Source organism: Agelaius phoeniceus, chromosome 2, assembly GCF_051311805.1.
Source record: "Agelaius phoeniceus isolate bAgePho1 chromosome 2, bAgePho1.hap1, whole genome shotgun sequence".
NCBI lineage: Eukaryota > Metazoa > Chordata > Aves > Passeriformes > Icteridae > Agelaius > Agelaius phoeniceus.
In genome coordinates this window covers 67,800,999-67,824,176 of record NC_135266.1, presented here as the reverse complement: position 1 = coordinate 67,824,176, position 23,178 = coordinate 67,800,999, and the positions used below count along the sequence as shown (strand labels likewise).

Sequence of the window (23,178 nt, the reverse complement as noted above, 5' to 3'; positions counted from 1 at the left end):
GACCCTGCATTCCATTCTGCTGCTGGGCAGACATGAGTGTTTCTGGGGTTTATGCTTTAAGTCTGGATTTCTTTCCTCCTCTCCCTGGAAGCACACATCCTGGGGAGCAATGGAGACATCCTGCCCTGGACATTTGACAGTTTCATCTCTGCTGGAAAGAGTGTGCTTGCAGTACCTCCAGATGTGTTGTAACCATTCCTGGAAGCCTGCTTTTGTAAGATGTCCAAAATAATTTGAGTAGGACTTGAATTCATAATAGTGGATAGAGACACTTAAGCTTACACTCCTTTTATTTTCTTAGACAAATAAAAAAATAAATAAGCAAATAAACCCAGAATTTACAGTTCATTCACAGTATGCCTCAAAAGGAAATAAATAGCTTGATACTTCCGTTAGGTTATGTAAAACTTCTGACCTTTCACAGTATTATAGGTATGTTTCACAAATGTGTTTTTCAGTTCTGTAACACCATTGAAATCTGTGCCAAGAACAATAAAAGATCCACAGACATGACTTAAAAAAAGACCTGTGATCATTTTACACTGGCTTGTTCCCTAGCATGTATAAAAGTAGTGCTGGTTTAGAGTTGTTCAGAAAGATAAACCTTTCATTAAGGTGCTTACACTTTTCAAAATCTCTCAAACTCACTTTCTGGATGTATTAATAGCACTGGATGTGGTGAAGTGCAACAAGATTAGACAGTGCCTCATGAGTCCTTCTCTAGGTATTTAGTTTGGTTCAATCCAAATTTTTATAGCAATCTACTAAAATATGTAATTGCTAGAGGAAGTAGTGTGATAGCTGAATAGATGTGTTTTCCTCATGAGTTAGTAAAGACTCATTATGGAATTAGTGCATGTATAGCTTATTAAATATCACTGTGCTGTTATTAGTACTCTTCTCAAAAGGAAATGTAAAATCAAGTCCATGACTATTTATTTTTCAACAAGAATCCATGCAACGTGCACATTTTCTTGCCAATTTAAAACTTACCAAAAGCTATCAGTGGTTTCCTCTGGAACAGCTAAGGTTTTAACCACTGAAAAGCCTACACAGAACTAGTCAATGAAAATGACCTTTCCTTTCTGCCAGTATCTGGGCCCCATTTATCCCATGGATGTATGAGAAAACACATGTGAAATCTGTAAAGTGTTGTGGAATACTTCAGGATAAAAGGATTGTAATTGTCAATTTTTTGCAGTGTTCATTATGAAAATATCTGATAGATTTCATTTCACCATGGTTTTAAAAGGAAAAGTAGGTTAATGATTTATTTTAAAATGCAGTGGCTGTTTAGTATGGAATGCTTGTTTTGAGTTGTTCAGCATTACTTGCGTCCTGTTTCAATTTTTGCATTATCTGTAAAAATCTTTAAAATTCGAATGTCTCTGAGGTATTACCTTCTCAATTCTGCTTTCATTTTCGATATTGTTCACTATCTGTGAGTCCCTTCTTTTTTTTTTTTTTTTTTTCTCATGGAAGTGAATCCTGAGTAGCCGGGTGCTTAAAAGCAGGAGTTCGTAATTTATTGTAAATATTGAAAGCGATTGTGCTAGCAAGCCTCAGCCAGACCTCTGCGGCAGGCCCACTCAGTATCCTTTCCATGAGGAGCAATTCCCTTCTGTCAGATTTTGCCCTGCAATGGAGACATGTTCCTGCAGATTTGATGGCAGATCAGAACCTCCAGCTAAACTGTTGATGGATAAAATCTCCTTCGTCAGTTCCTGACCTTCTGTCTCCCTGTAAATTTTGCCCTTCTTAGTTTCACAAAGCTTCTGTCCTTGCTATTTAGCAATTAATAGTCCTCAAAAAATCTATGGCAATTATTTAGAATTTTAACAATATTGCACATATGGTAAAAGCCCACAAAAGCAATGAAATTTAAAGAGAAGTCACCTACCATGCTTTGTTTTCTTGATTTAAAATGGTTTCTGTAGTTAAATGTAGGTGCTAAATCTAGCTTTTAAAAAATATTTTGTATATTCTTGCTCAAAGTTCATACAATACTCCAGTGACAGTTCTGATAATTAACTACACATTTTTCAAATTTTTTAATGTTTGGCTTCCAGGCTTTCTGTATAAAATATAATACAACACCTTTGTGATATCACAACTGCTAGTGAACATACATATCAAATGCAATTCATATGATTTTTGGAGATGAAATTAGGAGTGTTTGTCTTGCTTAGGATGTCAGTAATGGAGTAAAACATGGGCTTTTGCATTTAGTCCAAACTTAAATATTTACATTCGTGCAAAGCCATCTTGAACATGTAGCTTGTCCTTTCCTTCCATTCCATTTCATTCTGGTTTTATGTGGCACTCCTTATTGTGGTATTTTTACATCCAGATGTTACTTGTTCTCTCAGTACAATTATGTTTAAATATTAGTCTGAAAATTCCTCCATCCTATTTCTTTTGCGTGTTTGGAAATTCTGTTCTAAAAGCTTTTTGGCTTTTTTCTTTTTACATACAGTTTTAGATTTAAAACCAGGGCTCATGGGCATGGAATGTGCCAGAGCAGTGGGATATATTGGACCTCTCATTTGATTAGACAGTGTAGGTTCAAGTTTTATTCATTACATATACAAGGTTAAAGGTTATATTTATTGTTTGACAGGATCAAAAGCTAATGAAAGAGGCTGTCATAGATACATAAATTATCTTTTCTGTATCAAACCATCAGGTGATCTGCTTATTTTCTTCTTTGTTGAGATTTCCTTTAAGAAATACTTAGGATATTAAACGTTAGTCCAGGAAACATGTACACAGCTCTTACTAAAAAGTGATTTTTTGTGAGGTTCAAGTCACTTAAAATGTGATATGGTTTGTTTGTATAAAATTGTATGACTTTTACTCCTAAATTATAGTGAATGCATGGTTTTGACATGCAGCATTGTCCCTGCTCATTAAAGTGTAAACGGGAATTTCTCCTCATTTACTTCCAGTCATACATCCTGTTAAATAAAATGATTTCTTCACCAGGCAAAGTAATACTAATATTGACATGTGTATGAAACATCACACACCCATTCATTGAGTGGAAAAAATTATGTTTTGTTAATATAGAAGGTGTTTGACTGATGGGTGGTGATAAGCATAACCACTTTTCCTTATTACTGTGCCATTTCAAAAAAAGGAAGTGATAAAGCCCCAAGGCTTCTAAATGTAATAATGCAAATGAACACATCCAAGTGTGAATATTTCAAGGCAACCACACTTAATACTTCCAAAAATGTATATGCTGTGGAATGGAGTTTATGGGCTTATTAAGAGCTCTTAGTTGGAAAAATGAAATAATTTTCTGTAAAATTAAACTTCTCTCTTTATCATATGCAACTCTTCCATCAGCAGAAAAACTACACACAATTAAAGCTACACATTTAAACATATGTTTTTCTCAAATAAACAGTTCATTTACTGTGTGAAACTCTGGTACTATGAATCTGTGAATGCTCTTATATTTGATATTGTTGATATCTGCTTTTCATATTAGGATGCTGAAGAAAAATCTGTTTACTAATTTGGACGCAATTGCAATTTATTTTTAAGTTTAAAATATCATCCTAAGACATCCTATTTATAGGTTGTTGTTCAGTGGGTGTTTTTTAATAAACAGCAAGCAGTCAGGAAAAGCTCAGTCAGTTTCCAGCTGGAGCCAAATAAAGCCAGGTTCAATATACCTTCATACCAGGCTACAATTTTGTGCAGTACCTCACAAAACAAACAAACAAACAAACAAACAAACAAACAAACAAACAAAAAAACCCAAAAACAAACAAAAAAATAAAAACAAAGCAAAACAAAACAAAAAAACCCCAAAACCCAAACCAAAACAAACAAAAAACTCCAACAGATAAGGTAGCTGAGTCATGAATTACAGTCAAGTTAGGCAGAATATTTGAGTGGCTAGATAAATGGGATGCTACATTCAGTTCTGCTCTCATGAGAGAATATAGTTCTATTTGGCAAACAAATAGATATTACATGAACTAGCATAACACATCCAGTGGATGTAAACAGTAGATAAAAGGTGTATTGACAATATATATTGACTTGTTCAAAGGCCAGATATCTAAAGAGATTAGCCAGGTAAAAAAAGAAAGATGTAGTAGTGTGCTTTTAATGTTACAGTAAATACTTGCCTTATTTCTAAATGGAAGAAAGAAACATAAAATAAACTGAAACAGCAAGTTTTAGTACATCAAAAGTGAAGTGGCTGAATAGGCATTGTCATAGAGTGACCTGTTCTGTTTGTTTGGAGTAAAGAATATCTTATGACACCATTATGTGGGAAGTTAATTCTATTTAATATGAGTCCTTACAGAGAGAATTTTGCAATAAAAAGACAAAAGATGTGTTTGGAAAAAGCATTTTATAAAACATTATGAAAAGAACTTTTTAAATAATGTTCAGAACAATTTATTTTATTCAAATTCAGCTTCTGTCTTTGTCTTATGGTTAAGGTATGGACTGAGAGAGTATATCGTTTGAGCTTTGCCTTTGTATTGTTTGGGCAAGTCATTTTAATCAGTGCACACACCAACAGAATCTCAGTCAAATGGAAATAATATTATTTTCTTCCATTATGTAAAGTTACAGGGATTGATCCATAAATAAAATTTAACTGCATTTTATAGCCATGATATTAGATTAAAACTGAGGTATTTGACCTTCTGGGCTGAGAATGGTATAAAGCTATGAAAAGTGAGCAAAATTCCATATATCCATATTTCACAAGAAACGTGAGAGACTACTATGACTGCAGAACTTGTTATCTTATAGGACCTGTGCCTCATCAGAGTAAAATTGGTTTAGCTGCTAGTTTATACAACTGAGATTTAAGGTGTTTACACAAATATCTTTGTCTTTACTGAAGGATGAACTCATACCATTACCCTGGTTAACAGCATTTCCCCACATGGATGTTAAAATAACACTAAAGAAGCCAGGGGCAGACCTTGCAGAATTTACTCCCTGCTATTTTATTTATGGAGGGTATTTTCTTTCAGAAAGTGCCTGGTCTTTTGGTATACAGAAGAAAGAAAGAGAGATTGAGCACTTTCCATTAGCATTTTCAACGTGCATGGTTTCCTGAGTCTGGAGAGCTGTCCTTTACATTAATGTGTGGAGAGGTGGTTCACATCAGTGTCCCCACGACTGCACAGAGAAGGGAGATCAGGTGTTTCTTGTATTTCTTCACCACAGGCCAGAGATAACTTATGTAAGGCTGAAGTAGAAGCTGCAGAGTTGTGTAAGCACGGGCAGCTCCAGCTCTCCTCCCCAGACAGTGCTGCATTCAGACACTTGTGCCACTTCTGGGATCCCAGTTGTCATCTCCACAAAAACAGGGCTGTGTTTGCACCCTACCTCTTCTAGAGCAGCTCAGGGACTTCCAGCTCACCTTCCTATTGCAAACTAGAGACAAACCTAAGCAGTCTCCTCATGGACACTATAAAGGTTTGTGGAATGACAGAAATTAACCCGTGTCTTCCAAATCCCAGGCTGTCAGAGAGATCACTAGTTCGTCCAATCCAGGATCTGTCCTGAGAAGTTGAGGTGAGACTTAATAGCTGAAGACAAGCTCTTCCTCCCTCCCTCCCTCCCTCTCTCTCAGGAAAGGACCCCAAAAATTAATCTTCCCAGAGATTTTCGCATGAAAATTGCAGTGTCATGCAAGAACAGAAATGACTCTCATTGGTATTTCACTTAAAGACTCCATGTTATTCAGATGATGTTTTGTGCATTTCGGGATTTTTCTAAAGTAATTGAAAGGGGGAAAAAAAGGTAATGACTCTGAAAAGAATATTGTATGATGGTAATCCAGAATACAGATTTTCAGGTTTATCATTTAGTACAATTAATCATATATGTTCTGAAGGTAGATTATTTTAGGTACTTGTACAGCCATTTTAATATGAAAATGGAAATGCCTGATCTTACATCATTATACCTTTTATCTTTTAAATTGAAGTAACACCTCTCATTGAAGAACCTAGAAAACATGATGATATATTTGCATTAGTATTTTATGACTTTAAAAATTATTGTCAAATTGTTGAGAGAAATAACTTTTTTATTAAATACAACAATATTATATTAAAAATGTTATTTAAAGGTACTGATTAAACCACCATTAAAATTTCACTAGTCTATAAAATAAAATACCTCATAATTATTTTAAGCATTAGTTATACCTCACAGGCCTTGTTACTTAAGTCAATTTACAGTGAATAATGAAAACAGATCAATTATTTGATGGAAGACTTCTAATCAGCATCAACTGTGTTTCGAAAGGCCAGGAGTTTTCTATATTTTCAATCTTGTGTTAATCATCATATTATTCTCCACTGTGCCTTCAAACCTATATGTACAATAATATGGTGACAGATGACGTCTCTGTCTTCCATAGCCTCAGAATTCACTGCAGCATAGGATAAGATGCATCTTTGTAGTGGAGGGAAGAGATATTCTCAGGGTGTTTCTCCATTACCAAATACAATCTCACCAATTTGTCTGCTATTTTGTGTTCCCTTCTCAGAGGGGGTGGACATTTCATTTCAACAGACTACAGTGTGAATTACTGCTTTAGCTCTTGAAATGTGCAGTTGGGACTGGAATTTTTTCTGCCAGAGAAGTGGATGCACAGTACCTTAATGAGGGTGGTGTCAGCAGGTTCCATCCAGTCCCCAAAGCAACCCAAAGCCTGATATAATTTAGCAAAGTGCACATATATCTGCACAGTTTTTCAGTCCAATGGGAAAAGAATGTCTCTTTCAAGGAGCTGTTGAACAACCATTTCTATGTAATGATAACTTAAAGGCTATAATACTACCAGTGTGTTTCCTGACACTGGCAGGATGTCTAACAAAACCAAGTATAACAAAAATGCAAATATTTATTTTTTGCAATTGCCAGTATTTGAGAAACGAGCCTGAAAAGTGTTAGGGAATGGCTCATACTTCTCTTTCAAGAATGTTTTGTGAGGTCTTTCAGTGCAGTCTGCACCAGATAACACCAATCCATTGGGATTACTCAATCATTTTACACATATGAGAAAACTATAAACATCTCCATGACACAGCAAAGTATTAAGCATCCAGAGTGCTTAATGTGAAAAATACTGAAATCATAATGTTTTAAAATGTAAAGGTTCACCAAAGACTGCTATTTCAAAACAAGCTCTAAATCAGAAAATATCATGTTCTATGTCAGCCTTTTAAGCAGCCATCTCAAAAAAATACCAGTGCTGAAAGAATAAAATACTTGCAGCTTTACATTTTTTAGTTACATATCTAGTGTAGTGAAACACAGAGATTTGACCTTGTACTGATACTTCCTTTCCAAATTACTTTGGATTTTAATTCAGTAGAAAATTGTGCAGTGCAATAAAATGTGAAAATACTGTTAGCATTTGGTCGAACCCCTTGCCTATATATATATATTTTTAATACCCTTAATAAGATCAATTCTAATTAAACTTTGATTAATGCAAATCAAGTAATATTTCAAACTAAAATAAGTTTAAACAATTATTTGGTGTGGTAATGTGCTCTCCTCTAAGTATTAAACTCAGTGTTTGGTCAATTTTACTGTAAAAGCTAAAACCTGTATTTTCTTTATCGAAGTAACTTTTGCATCATACAGTAACAAATACTTTTTGCTAAAGCTTCTGAGATAAAGTGGGTTGAAAAATCATAAAAAGCTTGTATTCCTCAAGTAGCCATATCAAAACCAATAATTCCTACTACTGCCTTACATCTCTTTTGTTTTTCACGTAATTTGTATAGATTGTCCTTTAAATTCGCTCAGAATGGACTTTGAATTTGTGAATAATTTCCACATTCTATTGTTTTCAAGTACAAACCTTGTTTACTTTGTTCAATAAAACGTGTCTTTGTTCAGTCAGAAAGTACACCCAGTCCTGAGGACTATGCATGGTTTTTAAGTATTTCTGCTTAGTATCACCAGACACCATCAGCAGTTCCACGTGAAATCTTTTCATCATGAACTGCGCATTACAAAGTATCCTGTGCGAGCAAAAGTCAGTTTTCATTAGCTGTGTGATTATGGTGAATGACAGCCACAGAAATATTAGTTTGGCCTCAATGCATTTTAAATGCAGTTTTAGAAGTCTATTTCCAGAAGAATGTTACTGAACTAATTGGGAAACAACTTATACTTCAAGAAGGTCCTGAAAGTTTGCAGATGTGGATCACTTATATTTGTCAGTTAAAATAAAGAAACTCATAAGACTTTTAGTACAGAAAGCCTTTGACAATAAATTCTAAGCTTATAGCAATCTCAGGGATTACTTCAGCATGGAATGTGTTTGGTTGCAGAGTCTCCTGTGCAGTAAATCTTAATGCAGAATTAACTTATGCCATATCAGACAGCTGATAATATATTTGACCTCTTATCACTTTACAGCCTATTGGTGCTTTGAACCCAAAGAGAGCTGTCTTCTATGCAGAACGGTATGAGACATGGGAAGATGATCAGACTCCACCTTATCATTATAACACCCACTACTCTACATCTACTTCTACCTTGGCTTGGCTTGTTCGTATTGTAAGTATTTCTGGATCCTGGTTTTCATGGAGATCTTTATTTGCAGCATCTCTTCTGTCACCACTGTTTTGTTGTTTTTTTTAATGAAAGCACCTTTCTATTAAAATCTCACTGTTCTTCCCTACCTTAAAATCTCAGAAATTCTCTTGATATTCTTTATATACTCATTTGTAGTGAACAGGGGTTCCTTCTTACCCAAACAATCCAAAATGAATTTAAACATAAAATTGTGATGGTATTAGGATGTATACAATGAGAAAAATGCATCTAAAATGAAATCCACCCCCAAAAAATATCTCAAGGCAGAAATCTGATACTGCTCATATTCATTTATTATTTTCAGCTAGGAACAGATCCATGCAACATTGAAAAAAAAAGCCTTTTGTAAGAACATTAAACTGTCACATCGAGAGGGGAATTATATAACCAATTTTATATTAAAGCAACATTGAATAATATTTTATGCAAATGAACTATGCTTCTAAATTAATGAACATCTCTACAGTTTTCAGAAATGTAGAAATTGGATTCTAACTTCAAACTCTTATGTCAGTACTGAAAACCTCACGCTTCTATGACCAAAACCAGATCTAAGGAAGGGGACCAAACTTCAAAGATAGAATGAATCTGAATTCAGTGTATGTGTTATTACAATTATTTACAGAATAAAGAGTATTGATGTGACACTGAAGGTTTCACAGGGAAACCTGAATTAATGAAAAATTGGGTGACTGTGTAATTACTTAAGTTAAAGTACACTCTGCCAATAAAAGTCTGTTGCATAAGGTGTATTCTAAGCATATTTTGCATACAACAAAGCAAAACAGAGCCACACAAAGCTTGATATTGAGTTTTCACTCATCTCAGCTTCCCTTAGACATGTTCATTTTTTTTCTGCTCAGAAGGGAATTCATGTGTCTGTGAGTTCAGGATATTCTTCTTAAACCATGGGAAACTAAGTGTTGATTACACTCCTGTGTTGGGTGACCGCTGTATTCCTTTTAAATGCTGCTAAATTATTCATCTACTGAATACATTTTATGGTACACTTTGTTGCCTTAAAGTAGATTAAAACCAGTAGTTTTATTTGGATGTTTCTCTATTAATTTTGGCTGCTGTACAGCAAAAGATCCCCTCTTGCTAGTCAGCAAATTCTCAGCGGTGAAATTCTGGTTACAGGCTGAATGTACAACACACTAAGGAGTATTCTTTTCCTGTATTAGGTTAATTCAATGTCATTTTTACTACTGTCCTTTATGTAATACTGTTGATGCTCTTGCTCTCTTTTTGTTCTCACCTAAAGAGCAAGAGAACAGTCTTTGTCTTGATGGCCTTGCAATATAGACCTTACAAATTACATTTGTTAGAGCAAACAATATACGTGAGGATAGAACACAGAAGTGGAAACCACTGACACCCAAAGAAGAGGTTGCCAATGAAAAGGTGAAAACCACAGATAACTTAAATACAGGGACACCCCTACACAGATATTTTAAAGATTATTTAAATATGATTCACCAGCAAAGAAAAGCAATCTGTAATGGAAGTAGACAACAGAAGTAAAAGAAGACAAATCCAGAAAAGGAAAAAAGATATAATAATATGATAAGACTAGATAAGGCAGCAAATGGAAAGCCTAAATAGATATTTGAAAATAAGTGTGTATAGAGGAAAAGATTATGGCAATGAAGATTACAAAGTCATAGTGATCTATAGAGAGTTATTTTGGTTACAAAATAAAGGATGAAATATCCTAAGGGAGAAGATTGTGCCAGTGAAATTTATAGATAAGACTAGATCAGATTTCTGCAAGTTAAAGTAGTATTTCTTGCTCATGAATTTCTTGAGGTAGAGCTTTGAAGAAGACTCTGTAAGAAAAGGTAAATTAAAGTCTAGTCCAGAAAGAGAAAGGTGACATTAAGAGATGCAGAGATTCACAAAGAAAAATGCTTTCAGTATTTTGAAAGACTGGAGGAGAGTGATGGGAAAAGATGTGTTACTGTAGAGCTTTTGGTAGAAAGTGACAACAAACTGAGAGTGAAGGATGAGAGTACAAACTAAAACCATGGGAGAAGACGGTGTAAATCAAAGAAGAGAAGAGGAAAAGCAAAAGAAATGGAAAAAAGCAAGGAAACAAATGAAAAAGATATGAAAAAAAGTAAATTGGAAATGAGAGTTTAGATGAAGAAAAACAAAACAGTATGTAGTAATGGGGATCCAAGGGGACAAACTGCCTGCCTAGACCTTAGTGTTGTAGGAAGAAGTATTTGCTGTGGGTAAGGAAGTTTCAGCCACTCTGAAGTATATATATATATATATATAGAGAGAGAGAGAGAGAATTGTGTAATTGCCACAAAACCTTAAAAATTATTTTAAGTCTTACTTTTCAGCTTTGACAGATGCAATCTGGTTTCTGTCAGTCGTCTTCAAAGCATTGCTTTTAATACCATATTTTTGAGTCAATTCTGTGATAATCTGTTCCCTACTGCCTTATATTTCCCTCAGTTGCTTTCCTTATCTGATGTATTGTGGTGGGTTGGCTCTGCCTAGATGTCAGGTACCCACCACAACTGCTCTATTACTCCCCTCTTCAGCTGGGCAGGAGATAGAAAAAATAAGGAGAGACTCATGGGTTGAGATAAGGGCTGGGAGAGATCCCTTACCAGTTACCATCATGGGCAAAACAGACTCAGCCTGGGAAATTAATTTGAATTATTACCAATCAAATGAGAGTAGGATAATGATAAAATAAAGTCAAATCTTAAAACCACCTTCCTCCCAACCCCTCCCTTCTCTGGGGAGGGTTAGGACATAACTCCTAAATTCTCTCTCTCCTCTCCCCACTGACACAGGGGAATGGGAATGGGGGCTGTGCTCAGTTCATCACACTTGTCTCTGCCACTCCTATCTCCTCAGAAGATTCCACACTCTTCCCCTGCTCCAACGTGGGGTCCCTCCCATGTGAGACAGTCCTTCATGAACTTCTCTAAAGTGAGTCCTTCCCACAGGCTGCAACTCTTCATGAGCTCCTCCAGTGTGGGTCCCTCCCACAGGGTGCAGTTCCTCAGGAACAGACTGCAACTGTTGGAATTAAATACCAAAATAGCTGGATGGAACGTGCCTGGGCTGGTCTGGGCCTTGCTGCTTGACCAAGGGCAGCAGCTGTGGTGGTTTCACCTCAGAGACACCTTTGGCTGGCTGGATATTGCAGCTGGGCACTTGGAACAAGTCCAGGCATGCAGGAGCTCAGGTTTACCTCTGGTGGAGAGGCCTCAAGGCGAGGTGAAGGAAAGGAGTTGGTTCTGATGGAGGGTTTCGATCCAGAGCTTTATTCCTGGCCCACAGGCCTCTGAATGCTGCAACAGCTCCAACAGAACCAAGAACCGTGTGGTTGCAGTGTCTTTTAACCCCAGGGAGAGGGGGAGGGAAGGGGTAGGGATCCCACCAACCAGGTAAAGGGGGGGAAGTCTCAGAGGACAAATGGCACCTGGATGGCCCAATGTCCCCAGGGCTGAGAGGCATCTTTTGAACTTTGCCAGTCACACAATGCTCTTTCTGGAATGCCAAGATTGACAGACAGCTCTCAGCAGGAGGCAAGGGGAGGGGAAGGGAGAGGGTATTGGCACACCTGGGGAAAGAACTGGGATAACTGAGACAGGCTGTTACATCACACCACAACATGCAACTGTGGGTGCTCCGTGGGCTTACAAGTTCTGCCAACAAACCTGCTCCTACATGGGCTCCATTCTCCATGGAAGCACATGGGGCCCTGCCAGGAGCCTACTCCAGCACAGGTTTCCAGGGGCTCGTGACCTTCCTCAGGCATCCCCCTACTGTGGCATGGATTCCTCCAGGGGCTGCAGGAAGAGCTGTACTCCCCTCTGGACCTCCATGGTCTGTAGGGGCGCAGCTGCCTCACCATGGGCTGGAGGGAATCTCTGTTCTGGAGCCAGAGCACCTCCTGGCCTTCCTCCTGCACTGACTTAGTTGTCTGCAGGGCTGTTCCTCTCACATATTCCCATTGCTCTCTCTAGTGTTCTTGTGCAGTTTTTCCCTGGGCCTTCTTAAGTCTGTTATCATAAAGGCACTGTGCTATAATTCACAGGCTTAGCCTTGGTCAGCTGCAGATCCACCTTGGAGCCAGCTGGCATTGGCACTATTGGATATAGAAAAAGCTTCTCATAGAAGCCACCCCTGTAGTCTCCCCCACTACCAAAACTTTGCCACGCAAATCCAGTACATGTTTCAGGCTAGTTTTTTAAAAGATGCTGTATGTCTTAGCCTCAGTTCTGTCCTGTGTAGTTAATTTTTATATCTCTGTCTTTGTTTTACCAGTAATACATATTCTGTTTTATGTGTTTTTGTGGAAATGAAATTGAATATTCATAGTTTTTCATTAGGTGACCTTACCACCTGAAGACTCATTTTCTTCATGTGCATTTCATCTGGAACAGTGAATATTTAAGTAGCAGAAGATGGAATAGTTTAAACTATGAATGCCACTTCACAATGCCTTATATTCCAGTGACTTGACCTGAAAAATAGACAGAAGGAAAAAGTAAAATAGAAGAATGAATTCTGCCTTGAATCATGTAGAATGTGAATATCAGCATTGGCTTCAGATTTTTAGTAGAAATAGGATAGAGTTATGGTAAAATTGGATGTTCTCAATAATTGCTACTGAAGAAGTTATATGTGTAAATCAATTGCATTTTCATGGAAACAGTGACCAGTGTTTGAGAGCATGATTCTCTAAAGTGGTAGTCAAGATGTTTGTAGAGAATAATTGTCTTCCAGTTGCTGTTGCAATGAGTGCATATTTGTACAAGGCAGAATAAATTCTGTATTTATTATGAGTTAGATTAGATTAAGTTAAAACCAGTTTTTAGTGAGATTCAAAGATGAGGAGGACTTCATGCCATATGGTAAACAGTAGTGAATTTGGCTCTTCTTTTTGTCAGATTTTAGCAGGACAATCACAAATACATCTGGCAAAAGGTATGTGTCACTCTGACAAACCATTACATACTCTCTCTCTCTCTCTCTCCTCTTACAAATGGCTGTAAGGACATTTCTGTGTGACATAGGTTGTCTTAGAATGACCACATCCCTTCCTCCTCCCTCCTCTACTTCCACCATAAATTATTCAAATGAGTCTGGGTACGGCTAAAAGGGAAGGGTGGGCGAGAAGTGCTATTGAATGGAAAAATTTGTTGTCCTCACAGCTCAAGCTTGTGTTCAATGTAATCAAGTCCCCCACGAATTTCTCTCCTTGTTGGCAGTGAACAAGGTGTGAATTTTATTCAGAATATTAAGAATGAGTGAGATGGAGTATTAATGAAAACATTGTGCTGCTTTATAGCTTTCACAGCAACAAAACCTTTACATGAAATGACAGTAATTGGTATCATAACAGTATTTAAATTAGTATATAGAATACAGATATGAGTTATATTTGTATAAGCACTTGACTTCCCAGAGAATAAAAATTACCTTAAAATATGTTAGAGGTCTGAGATAAAGGAAGTGAAAGCTCTGAATTTCTGCTAAGGATTAAAAATCCAAAAAGATAGGCACAACAGGCCACAGCAGGATAGCATAATAGGGCACCCTGTAGTGCTCAGCTACTAAAAGTTTAATCCTTGATTATGAATTTTATTGCTTTTGTGTATTTGTCTCAGATGCTTAAAATAATGTTGTCATGCAAGTTTGGATTAATATTTTTACATAATTTATTTTAATTACATCATTTTTTCTGGTTTCTGCTTCTTTTAAATCCATCAGCTGCTTCTGATTTCAGAACCTCTGCAATGATCCACAGTCTGCTCCACAATAATATTCACAAAAATCACATATATCTTATAAAGAAAAGAGTGATGGGTAGGAGCTGTTAGAAGACAGAATTATTTGTGCTCAGATCAAGAACATATGATGTTTTTCAGTCAGTGCAAGCTAGAAAATAGCATAATTCCTATTGCAAATATATACAGATAATTGGGAGAAGGAATGAATTTAAAAGCAAAATAATTCTAATATTGAAAAATTTAAATTTAATAAAATTTAAATATTAACATATTTTTAAATAATAAATTAATATAATCCAATTTCTGTATATATTGTTTTCCTTTTTGTACTTCTGGGTCGGAATCTTACACATTTACATTTATATTTTACATTGAATTCACTTTATGGAGCACTGAAAAATCTGGATAGATGAAGACTTGTTTTCTGTCAATATTTCAGTTCATTGTGGTAGTTTATACTACTCACCAAGTTGAGCCACTGTTAGATTTTGATATTCTATTTAAATTATGAAACTCTTCCATACCACACAGTCTTTCAAAATTCACAAGTGAAAATAAAGCCATTGTGCAATGAGATTTAGGGTCCTCTAACAAGAAATTATATTGTGATGATTTTGTATTTAATTATATTATTTTAATTAATTATTTAACACAGATTAGTATTCTCTGATTAGCATAAATCCTCAGAAGAAAAATATTCATAAGATATTATTCTTTTGAATGTGTCTATTAAAAACTAATTTCCCATGTTTTAAGAGGAAAAAAATTGATTAGAGTTTTTTCTTCTTTGTACAAAAGTAGCCTGTGTTGACTGCTGTGCATGATAGAAAAAATTAACTGGGAAAATATGTGGAATAAGGGTGGAGAAACAACAGTCTTTGGGAGTCAGAATTCCATCTTTTATTTTCCTTTTTTTGTATATTTTCACTATATTTGCATCCACGTTTTCCTTATTTTAATTTCTCTTAAGGACCATGTAAACATACATTTCTTCATATGTTTTTCATCTGAGGTAATTTTCACACAATGTGTATAACGTGGCATAATTCCTTCAAATATTCTTTATTAATGGAGGAGTTCCCTGACTTGTTCAAAAATTTTGTAGAAGGAAACAGAGAATGTTTAGAATAAAATTCAAATAATAGATGAGTAATACTGTAATAAAAATTGTGATCTGGTGATTATGAGCTGCTTTGATTACCAAAATTTCCAGATGATCAGGATATGCAATGAAATAAGTTTGAGTACGAATTAATCAGAAGGACTTTCTTAAAAACATTCCCCATGAGACTTGGAAAAAGAAGGAATGAACATCCATCCCTGTAGGCACACTGCCAACTATTGGTTGAATAAGAGGGCTAATGGAGTAGTGGTGAAAATCCGGGTTTCTGCCAATGATCTCTGTATTCAGGTTCTACTGTCAAATTAAGGATTTGGTCCACTGTTAACCCCTTCCCTGCAGAGGAATGTAGTGACATAAAAAATGGGTCATCCAGACTGTCTAATACCTGAGCTCTTCCTCCCCAAAAGCTGGTTTCCATTTAGTATAAAATGGGATATGCTTTCAGATAGAACTAGTGAAAGCAAAGACTCTAAATATTTAATCTCTGTGCCTCTGCCCCAAAATAATGATAAAGCTGCATATCCTGGGACCACAGTCTGCCTCTTAACAACCTTAGAGCCATTCGTGTCACCTTGAGGCAAAGTGGAACATACTGAGCTCTTTTCAATTAAATGAAAACACAAGAAAGATTTAGAGATGGGATTTTTTAAAGATTTTGACATACCAACATGCAAGGAGTATACAAAGCCTAGTTATATAAATAACACAGAATGTGTTTGTAGTGGTTGCAGTCATTGTGAACTGGAACTAGGCTACAAATGTCTGATGGGTAATTAGTCTTACGGTATAGAACTCAGGATTTGTTTGTGCAAAATGTGTTACTGCCAAGAAATACACTCAGATGTTCAGTGCAGAAACCCATGTGTACATATAACTATAAGGTGCCATATTTTTCTTTAATTCTGCATTTATGAAGTATTTTGATCTGCAATAGGCTTTTGGATTTTGACAGAAACCTGCTGCATGAGTCTTTGTACTGTTTTCTTAATCTGTCATAATTTCATTAACTACAGGAGCCCTTTACAACATTCTTTCTAAATGCAAATGATGGCAAGTTTGACCACCCAGATCGAACCTTCTCTTCAGTGGCCAGGTCCTGGAGGAACAGCCAAAGAGATACCTCAGATGTGAAGGTAACATATATGTTAAATAAATGGATAAATATGCAATTTCATTATGGCATTTTTGTTTATGTAAACATAAAGAAGGTGTTGTGTTATATTTTATATTTTTATATATCTCATTTCTTTATATTCAGCACACTAGGTATAGCATAAATAAATAGATGTTGATAAAGTTTATTGTTCTAACACAAACAATCAAAGATTCTTTGAAGTTGAGTGGACAAAAGATGGGATTTTTTTAAGAGAAAAACAACCTAACTGATCTAATTTAGATCAGATAATCAGGAGATGGAGAAAAGCTCAATAAATTGTTCTTTCCTGCTGTTAACTCAATATTTGGCCCACTCCATAAAACACAGCAGGAATTGGATTTGACCTTAAAGTGTCATATTGTTATAGCTTGCCTAGCTCTGGGTTTGCATTGCCTGAGGCAATTAATAAAGCATTAATGACAAGACCCATTTAAAATGTTGGCTTTTCTGTACAGCTTTAGCTTTTACTTGAATGTGCCTGGGGATATTATGCAACAATACACATTAGATTAAAACAACTTCTACACTATATACAGAAACAGCCAGAAAGCAGGGTGATTTTACTGCTGTTATTCCTTACCTTTGTATTTACCTCGTTAAATACAAAGGGTTATTGTTCATAGACATGGGACCTTATCAAAAGGAAACAAAAATCTAGAAATATTTTGAATAATATGGTCCCTTCTTGATTCTCATTTTCTAGTAATAAAGTAGGTAAAGGCTTCACTATAAAAATTGGTCTTTAAAAAAAAAAACACATTTTTTACAGTGAATATATTTCTCTTCTATTATATACTACCACTCATACTAGGAAATGGTCATATTGCCATTATATTTTTATTTATATTTTAATTTTTTTTTATTTATTTGTCTTGGCAAAGAAAAAAAATTTAAAAATATGTATATTTGTTGATTTCTTTTTATTCCAGAGCTCTTGTTTGCGTAAGTATTCCAACAGTCTCAGAACAGACAAATCACGTTGTTGTCATTCAGTTGCTAGTTAGAATAACTAATTGCAAATTGTACGGTCATTTTAACATATGGGAAAAAAATGCTTTTTAAAGAAATCAACCTGAATCTCCTACAAACCATTTTATGTTTATTCATGCTTGTCTGGAACTCAATAGATTTTTAAGTACCATCGCTCTTACCCTTGTAAGAAAAACAGGAGATTTCCAAATTTGGAAGCAATTTGAGGTAATATCTACTATATCTGATATATCTTCAGAGTGCTGACATTTTGATTTTTACTTTTCAATGAAATCTGTTTTTCCTGTAATTCCACTAGAGTATCTGGGAGAGTGACTTCCTAGGAGTGGGGCTCAAACAAAGGATAAGAGCCTTAAACTGAGAAACAAGGCAAGACAGTTGGAAGTGACTGTAATCTTCTTGTCTGGCTTTGGTACACAGGAGGAGGGCAGCTAAATACATCAAGGCATTGCAAAAGATAAAGGAATATCTGTGGACAGACGGAGAGATGGTATTCAAGTGGGGTATATAATTAGTGAAAGGATTGTTCTTAAACTAGCAACCAAATGAGTTATCAGTCAAACAATTAGCTGAAATGTTTGTCTGAAAATACTAGAGTCTTGTGAACCAAGTGGGATAAATTAAACTGCTGTTGCTAGCCATTGCAAGGATGAAGGAATTAAGGACGGATAACAGCTGTATTGCAAAACGTATTTGTATTAAGAAACCCCAACTTATCAAAATAAAACAAATATTAAAAAGATGCTCAGAACCAGATACCTTCAGAAAAGGAAGGCAAAGGTGAAGAAATGAAGTAGCTATATTCTTTAATGCCACTGAATGTAAGAAAGGGAATTGGGGACAGCAGGTAAAATAGTAAAAATTAAGGGTCAGAATTGCCCTAGGGGAAAGCCTGTAAAACAAGGTGTTCCAGAATACATTTGGCAGTCTACTATAGAGCCCCTAATCAGATTAATACATATATACACATTTCTGTTATGCCATTAGAAAGAGAAATACTACTTGGAGCTAAGTCATTACAGAAAATCTAATATGGGAGTAACAGATGAGGTATGTTAGTCAATAAATGTTTTCTCCAGATAATCCCTGACCTGTCCATTCAGGGATACATTAGGGATTAAAGCTGCTGTTTAAAATAGAGGTTTGTTAATTAATGAAGATGCAGGAAAGGTGGGTTTAGAAAATAACATTGAATTGATTTATTTTTAATTAATTCAGTTCAAGATGAAAATAGATGAATAAAAGGATATTCAAAAATGAGCTGAATCTTTAAGAAATGCTAAAACAAATAGAAAACATTCATAAATTATCTAACAAAACAAATCTGTAGAAATTAGGGGATATTTAATACCAGTATTCGATATATTGAACTACCAAAATAATTTATTGTATAGTAATGCAAAGCCACTACTGGAATAAATCTACTGAGATGTACTTCAATAGCCCAAGCAAAATATGTCAATGCATTCCTCTTTTGTCTTCAGTTTAAGAAGGAAACTAAGATCAACAGGATGGCATAAAGTTTATCATGATACCAAAGGTTTATCCTTAGGGTATAACAACTAGAATATCTCATTAAATATAATTTTCACCTGAAACAGTGTGATTAGTCATTCATTCAGAGCCATTATGTTCTCAGAGAGCATATGTTATTGTTTTTCTCTTTTTTCTTGTCCAGTTTTTAGTATGAATTCTTGTTGGATAAAGCAAATGCTTAGTGCTTTCTTTGCTGGAAACCATCAAGTGTAAGATATACCTAAACTGGAGCTAGCCATAAGAACAAAAAATGTGTTTTAGGAGGTGGATACAGGTAGAAAAATGTGTGTATGTGTGGGGTAATTAATATCTAAAGTGGAGACACATAAATGCTATGAAATATGCAAACATATGAAACGGAGAATTATTTCTCAAGGAACAAAGAGGGAAAGAACGTCAGAGGAAAGGAATCAGAGTGCAAGAATGCTTATTTAAGCAAGAGAGTATGAAAAGTTAGGGTGAAGTTGAGTATTCTCTGAGTTTGAATATCCCCACAAAGGGAAGTAGCAAACTCCTTATTTGTAAACCTTTTTTTTTTTCAAAGTAGACTGGCAAAGCACTGGCAAGGCCCATTGATTTGCAGAGTCTGTGCTTCTTAGCAATCAATCAAGAATGAGTATAGCAGCTAATTGTTGCTGTTGTTTGTTCCTTAAGATCTTAATGAACTTCATTTCTCAATGCCATTACATCAGGGCCAACTTTTCCCTAAGGCTTTGAAGTTCATTCTGCAAAATGATTGGGAAATGGACTATTATTAATACTACAAATACCTAATTTTTTCAGATTAGTTGTGCTGCTGCTTAGAATGCCTTGCAGGCTTTTCAAACACTTGAATCAAGTTTTCAGGGACTTGAAAAGCAGTGAGGTTTGGGGAACTACCAAGAAACCCCCTCAAAATTTCTAGCCATTTTTGTCACTCTCCTAAGAGCAGCATCCACTGTCTTGCACAACAGAAAAGGTTCAGCTCTGAGAGTGTGACTTATTCAAAAACTAGTGGTCAGCTGTCTGGCAACTTCTAGTATTTATCCAGCAGTCCTGTTAGGAGGGAGAGAATGTGCAAAAGAGAAGATGTGTACATGTTGTATGTGAGTACGGAATCTGGAGGCATGATCTCTGTTAAAGTGTTCTGTACACTTGTGTAGCTTCTTCTGGCTCCGCGTCTAGCTATACACGGGGGGAAAGGCTTGGCAGTGTGGATTTCCTTATGATATACATGCTGTAAATTCTATCACCATCCTAAAGAATTTTTAAGTCTTTATGGTAAATATTTAGTGCATAGAATAGAGGTAATACATCAAAGTAGCAAACTTTGAAAACTCTTAAGACTAGCAAGTGTTCATTATTCATGTATTCCTTATCGTACATTTGAAATTCATCTGAGCTGCTTTAAGTGCATTTATCTCTGATCTTACTAATCTCATTAATTATTGTGGCACAGGTTATGAAATAATTTTAAAACAGCATGTGAAACAAATTAATCTGAAATTCTTCATTGCTGTGTGTTGTAAGATGGCCACAATTTTTGCTCTCACGCACTGTATTAAATAATTATATGAAATATCTTCATTCTTTACTAACAAGGTCTAATTAAAAATAAAAAAGGGTTTTTTTGGAAAGCAAAATCTGGAGGGTTTTTTACATCAGTTACTGTTTAAGAAAGAGGACTATAAGGTACATTATTTTCAAGTGCTTCAGTAAGTGCTGAAGTAGGTCAATTTTAACTAATGAACTGAGATTTTTAAGTACTGCAGATGCTTTCCACAACTGTTCTTTTACAGCCTCAATGTTGTCTGAAAAAATACTGAAAAAATATCCAAACCACTTTCACAGAATTTGGCATTAAAATTTAAAAACCAAATACCTGAAATTTGCAAAAGAATTTGTGTCTCTTTTGGAAGCTACATTTCTGTCTGTCCAGCTCCTTTCCTCCCATGCTCGTTTCGTCCCTGGCATTCTCTCTCTGTTTCTCCCTTTCTTTTCCCTCCTTCCCTTTCCCCTTTAAATATGTGTAATCTCTTCTGGGACTGAATTATTTCACACTGAGCTAATGAAAATAGGGCTGTGGCAGTAGCTTAATCAGCCTGAAAACAAGCTGTAATTCTGGCATCTCGAATTGTGGCAAAAAGTAGACCACCTTTGAAAAATGAAGTGTATGATAGATTATTGCTCAATAAAGGATTAGAGATTTACTTAGACCATGTTGTTCCTTACTCTCAGGTTGTTTTGGTTCATTTTCAAGAAACTCATTCACCTACAGTGGATGAAACAGAATTAATACAGTATGTGCTGTGTTAGAGTGGTAACACACAAGGGAGAGCCTGGATAACACAGTTTATTTTATTGTGTCTCCCTTTATCAACATCGACCTTCTCTCGAGATAATCAGTACAAGCTGGAGGAAGAATGAACGTTCACGGGGTGACCTTTGAGGAAGCAAGTCACCCGGAAATGACCATAACTTGGCCAGTCAGCTTGCACATTTTTTCCTTTCTAACCCCCTCTCCCCCTCCCCCCTCCAGTTTTTTGTAACATTGACTTCCCCAGAACCTCCTGTTCAGATGCTAATCTTTCCTAATACCTCTCAAACTTGTTATATTACTTTTTGAATATTCTGTTTAGAAGTTAGAAAGGTAGCTCTGACAAAATGTCAGTGAAGTGCCTTCGTGTGAAATGGAGGAACTCATGACTGACTCATTGACCCAGTACTAGACTCTTGTGGAATTAATGGATGCCAGGGGATCAACCTTTTGGGAGGAAAAGAAAGAAAGAAAAAGAAATGGAAGCTTTAAAACCTTGAAGTGAATTATACTAGAAAAGTGAAAACGTCTGGGTTGAATTTGATTTCATTGAGAGGCCATAAAATGGTATACCCTTAGCAAAACATATTAAACAGAAATGTCAGATTTGATGCAAGTGGTGTACAATTATAATAGTGTTAATAGCGGTTCTCTATCACCTGAAGACATGTTTTTAAAGTTTAATTTCTCAGCAGTTTGGATTTGTCACAGGCTTGTAAATTAGAAAATGCATTTGGGGGATGTTTTCTTATATGAAAACACAAGGCATATAATACTGTTAACTATACCTTGGGGTTTTAGTATAGCTATTAAAATAAACAAGAGATCACATTTACAGACAAGAAATGTCTGTTATAATATTAATTTTGCTTTTTTTTATACACCCTTCAATAGCTTTACTGCATTGTTCTTCATGTGAGAAGAGTCAAGCTTCTTGGGCGGTTTGAAAGGCAGCTGACTATTAAATGATGGAAAGCTAACCTGTCTTATTAGAAGTGTGAATGAAAGGAGAGCAGAGGAGGTTACCAGCTGATGAAATGTCAAGGACAACTAGACAGAAATTACTGCAAATAGGTTTAGATCACAAAATCCCTATTTTTATTAACTCTTTGAACTCTAGATATTTCTTGTGGTAAGAAATTACCCATGACAGGTAATGTATTCAGAAAGATTTATTTAGAAATTTCAATGTCGTTTGGCAAGAGCAATGAAGCCAAGAACATTTACTGATTAGTTTCAGTTAATGCAAAATTATAGGTCAGCTGAGTTGCATGCAATAACATATGCATTTAAAATGCGTAATTGGTCTGTGAATATTTAAAAAATTCCAGACTTTTAAAAGTTGGGTTTTCTGTGTGTTTTTTCTTTACATTCCCTCATTTTATGTCTGCTAAATGATGTAACTTGTCGGGAAGCTATTTTATGGGTTTGTTTGTTTTGATATTTTCCTTCATGTCTTGATTTGCACTGGTTGACACAATGTGTGTATTGTAGGAAAAAAATATTTTGAGATTTATCTTTCATGAACATTTGTGGCTTGAGACCTAAATTTCTCAAAGTCATGGTAGCTTCAAACTAGCATTTCTTTGCACAGATCTGGCTTTACATTTGCCTTTTACCACTTGTGCCACTGAAGGTGCAATAGGATTTTTGAGAAACCTCTTATCAACTATTTTGTCTGTCAAGCAGAAAGCAGATTTGG

General features: G+C 35.6%; 1 protein-coding gene across 7 annotated transcripts in view; it reads left to right on the top strand.

The window, feature by feature from the left end:
* Positions 1 to 23,178, top strand: part of NBEA (neurobeachin) — a 459,156-nt gene that overhangs the window by 375,850 nt on the left and 60,128 nt on the right. For all 7 annotated transcript variants that reach the window (XM_077173791.1, XM_077173789.1, XM_077173793.1 and 4 more), the window contains 2 exons: positions 8,431 to 8,571; positions 16,512 to 16,631. In XM_077173791.1, coding sequence (XP_077029906.1) covers positions 8,431 to 8,571; positions 16,512 to 16,631 — 261 coding nt within the window. The remainder of the gene's footprint in view (positions 1 to 8,430; positions 8,572 to 16,511; positions 16,632 to 23,178) is intronic.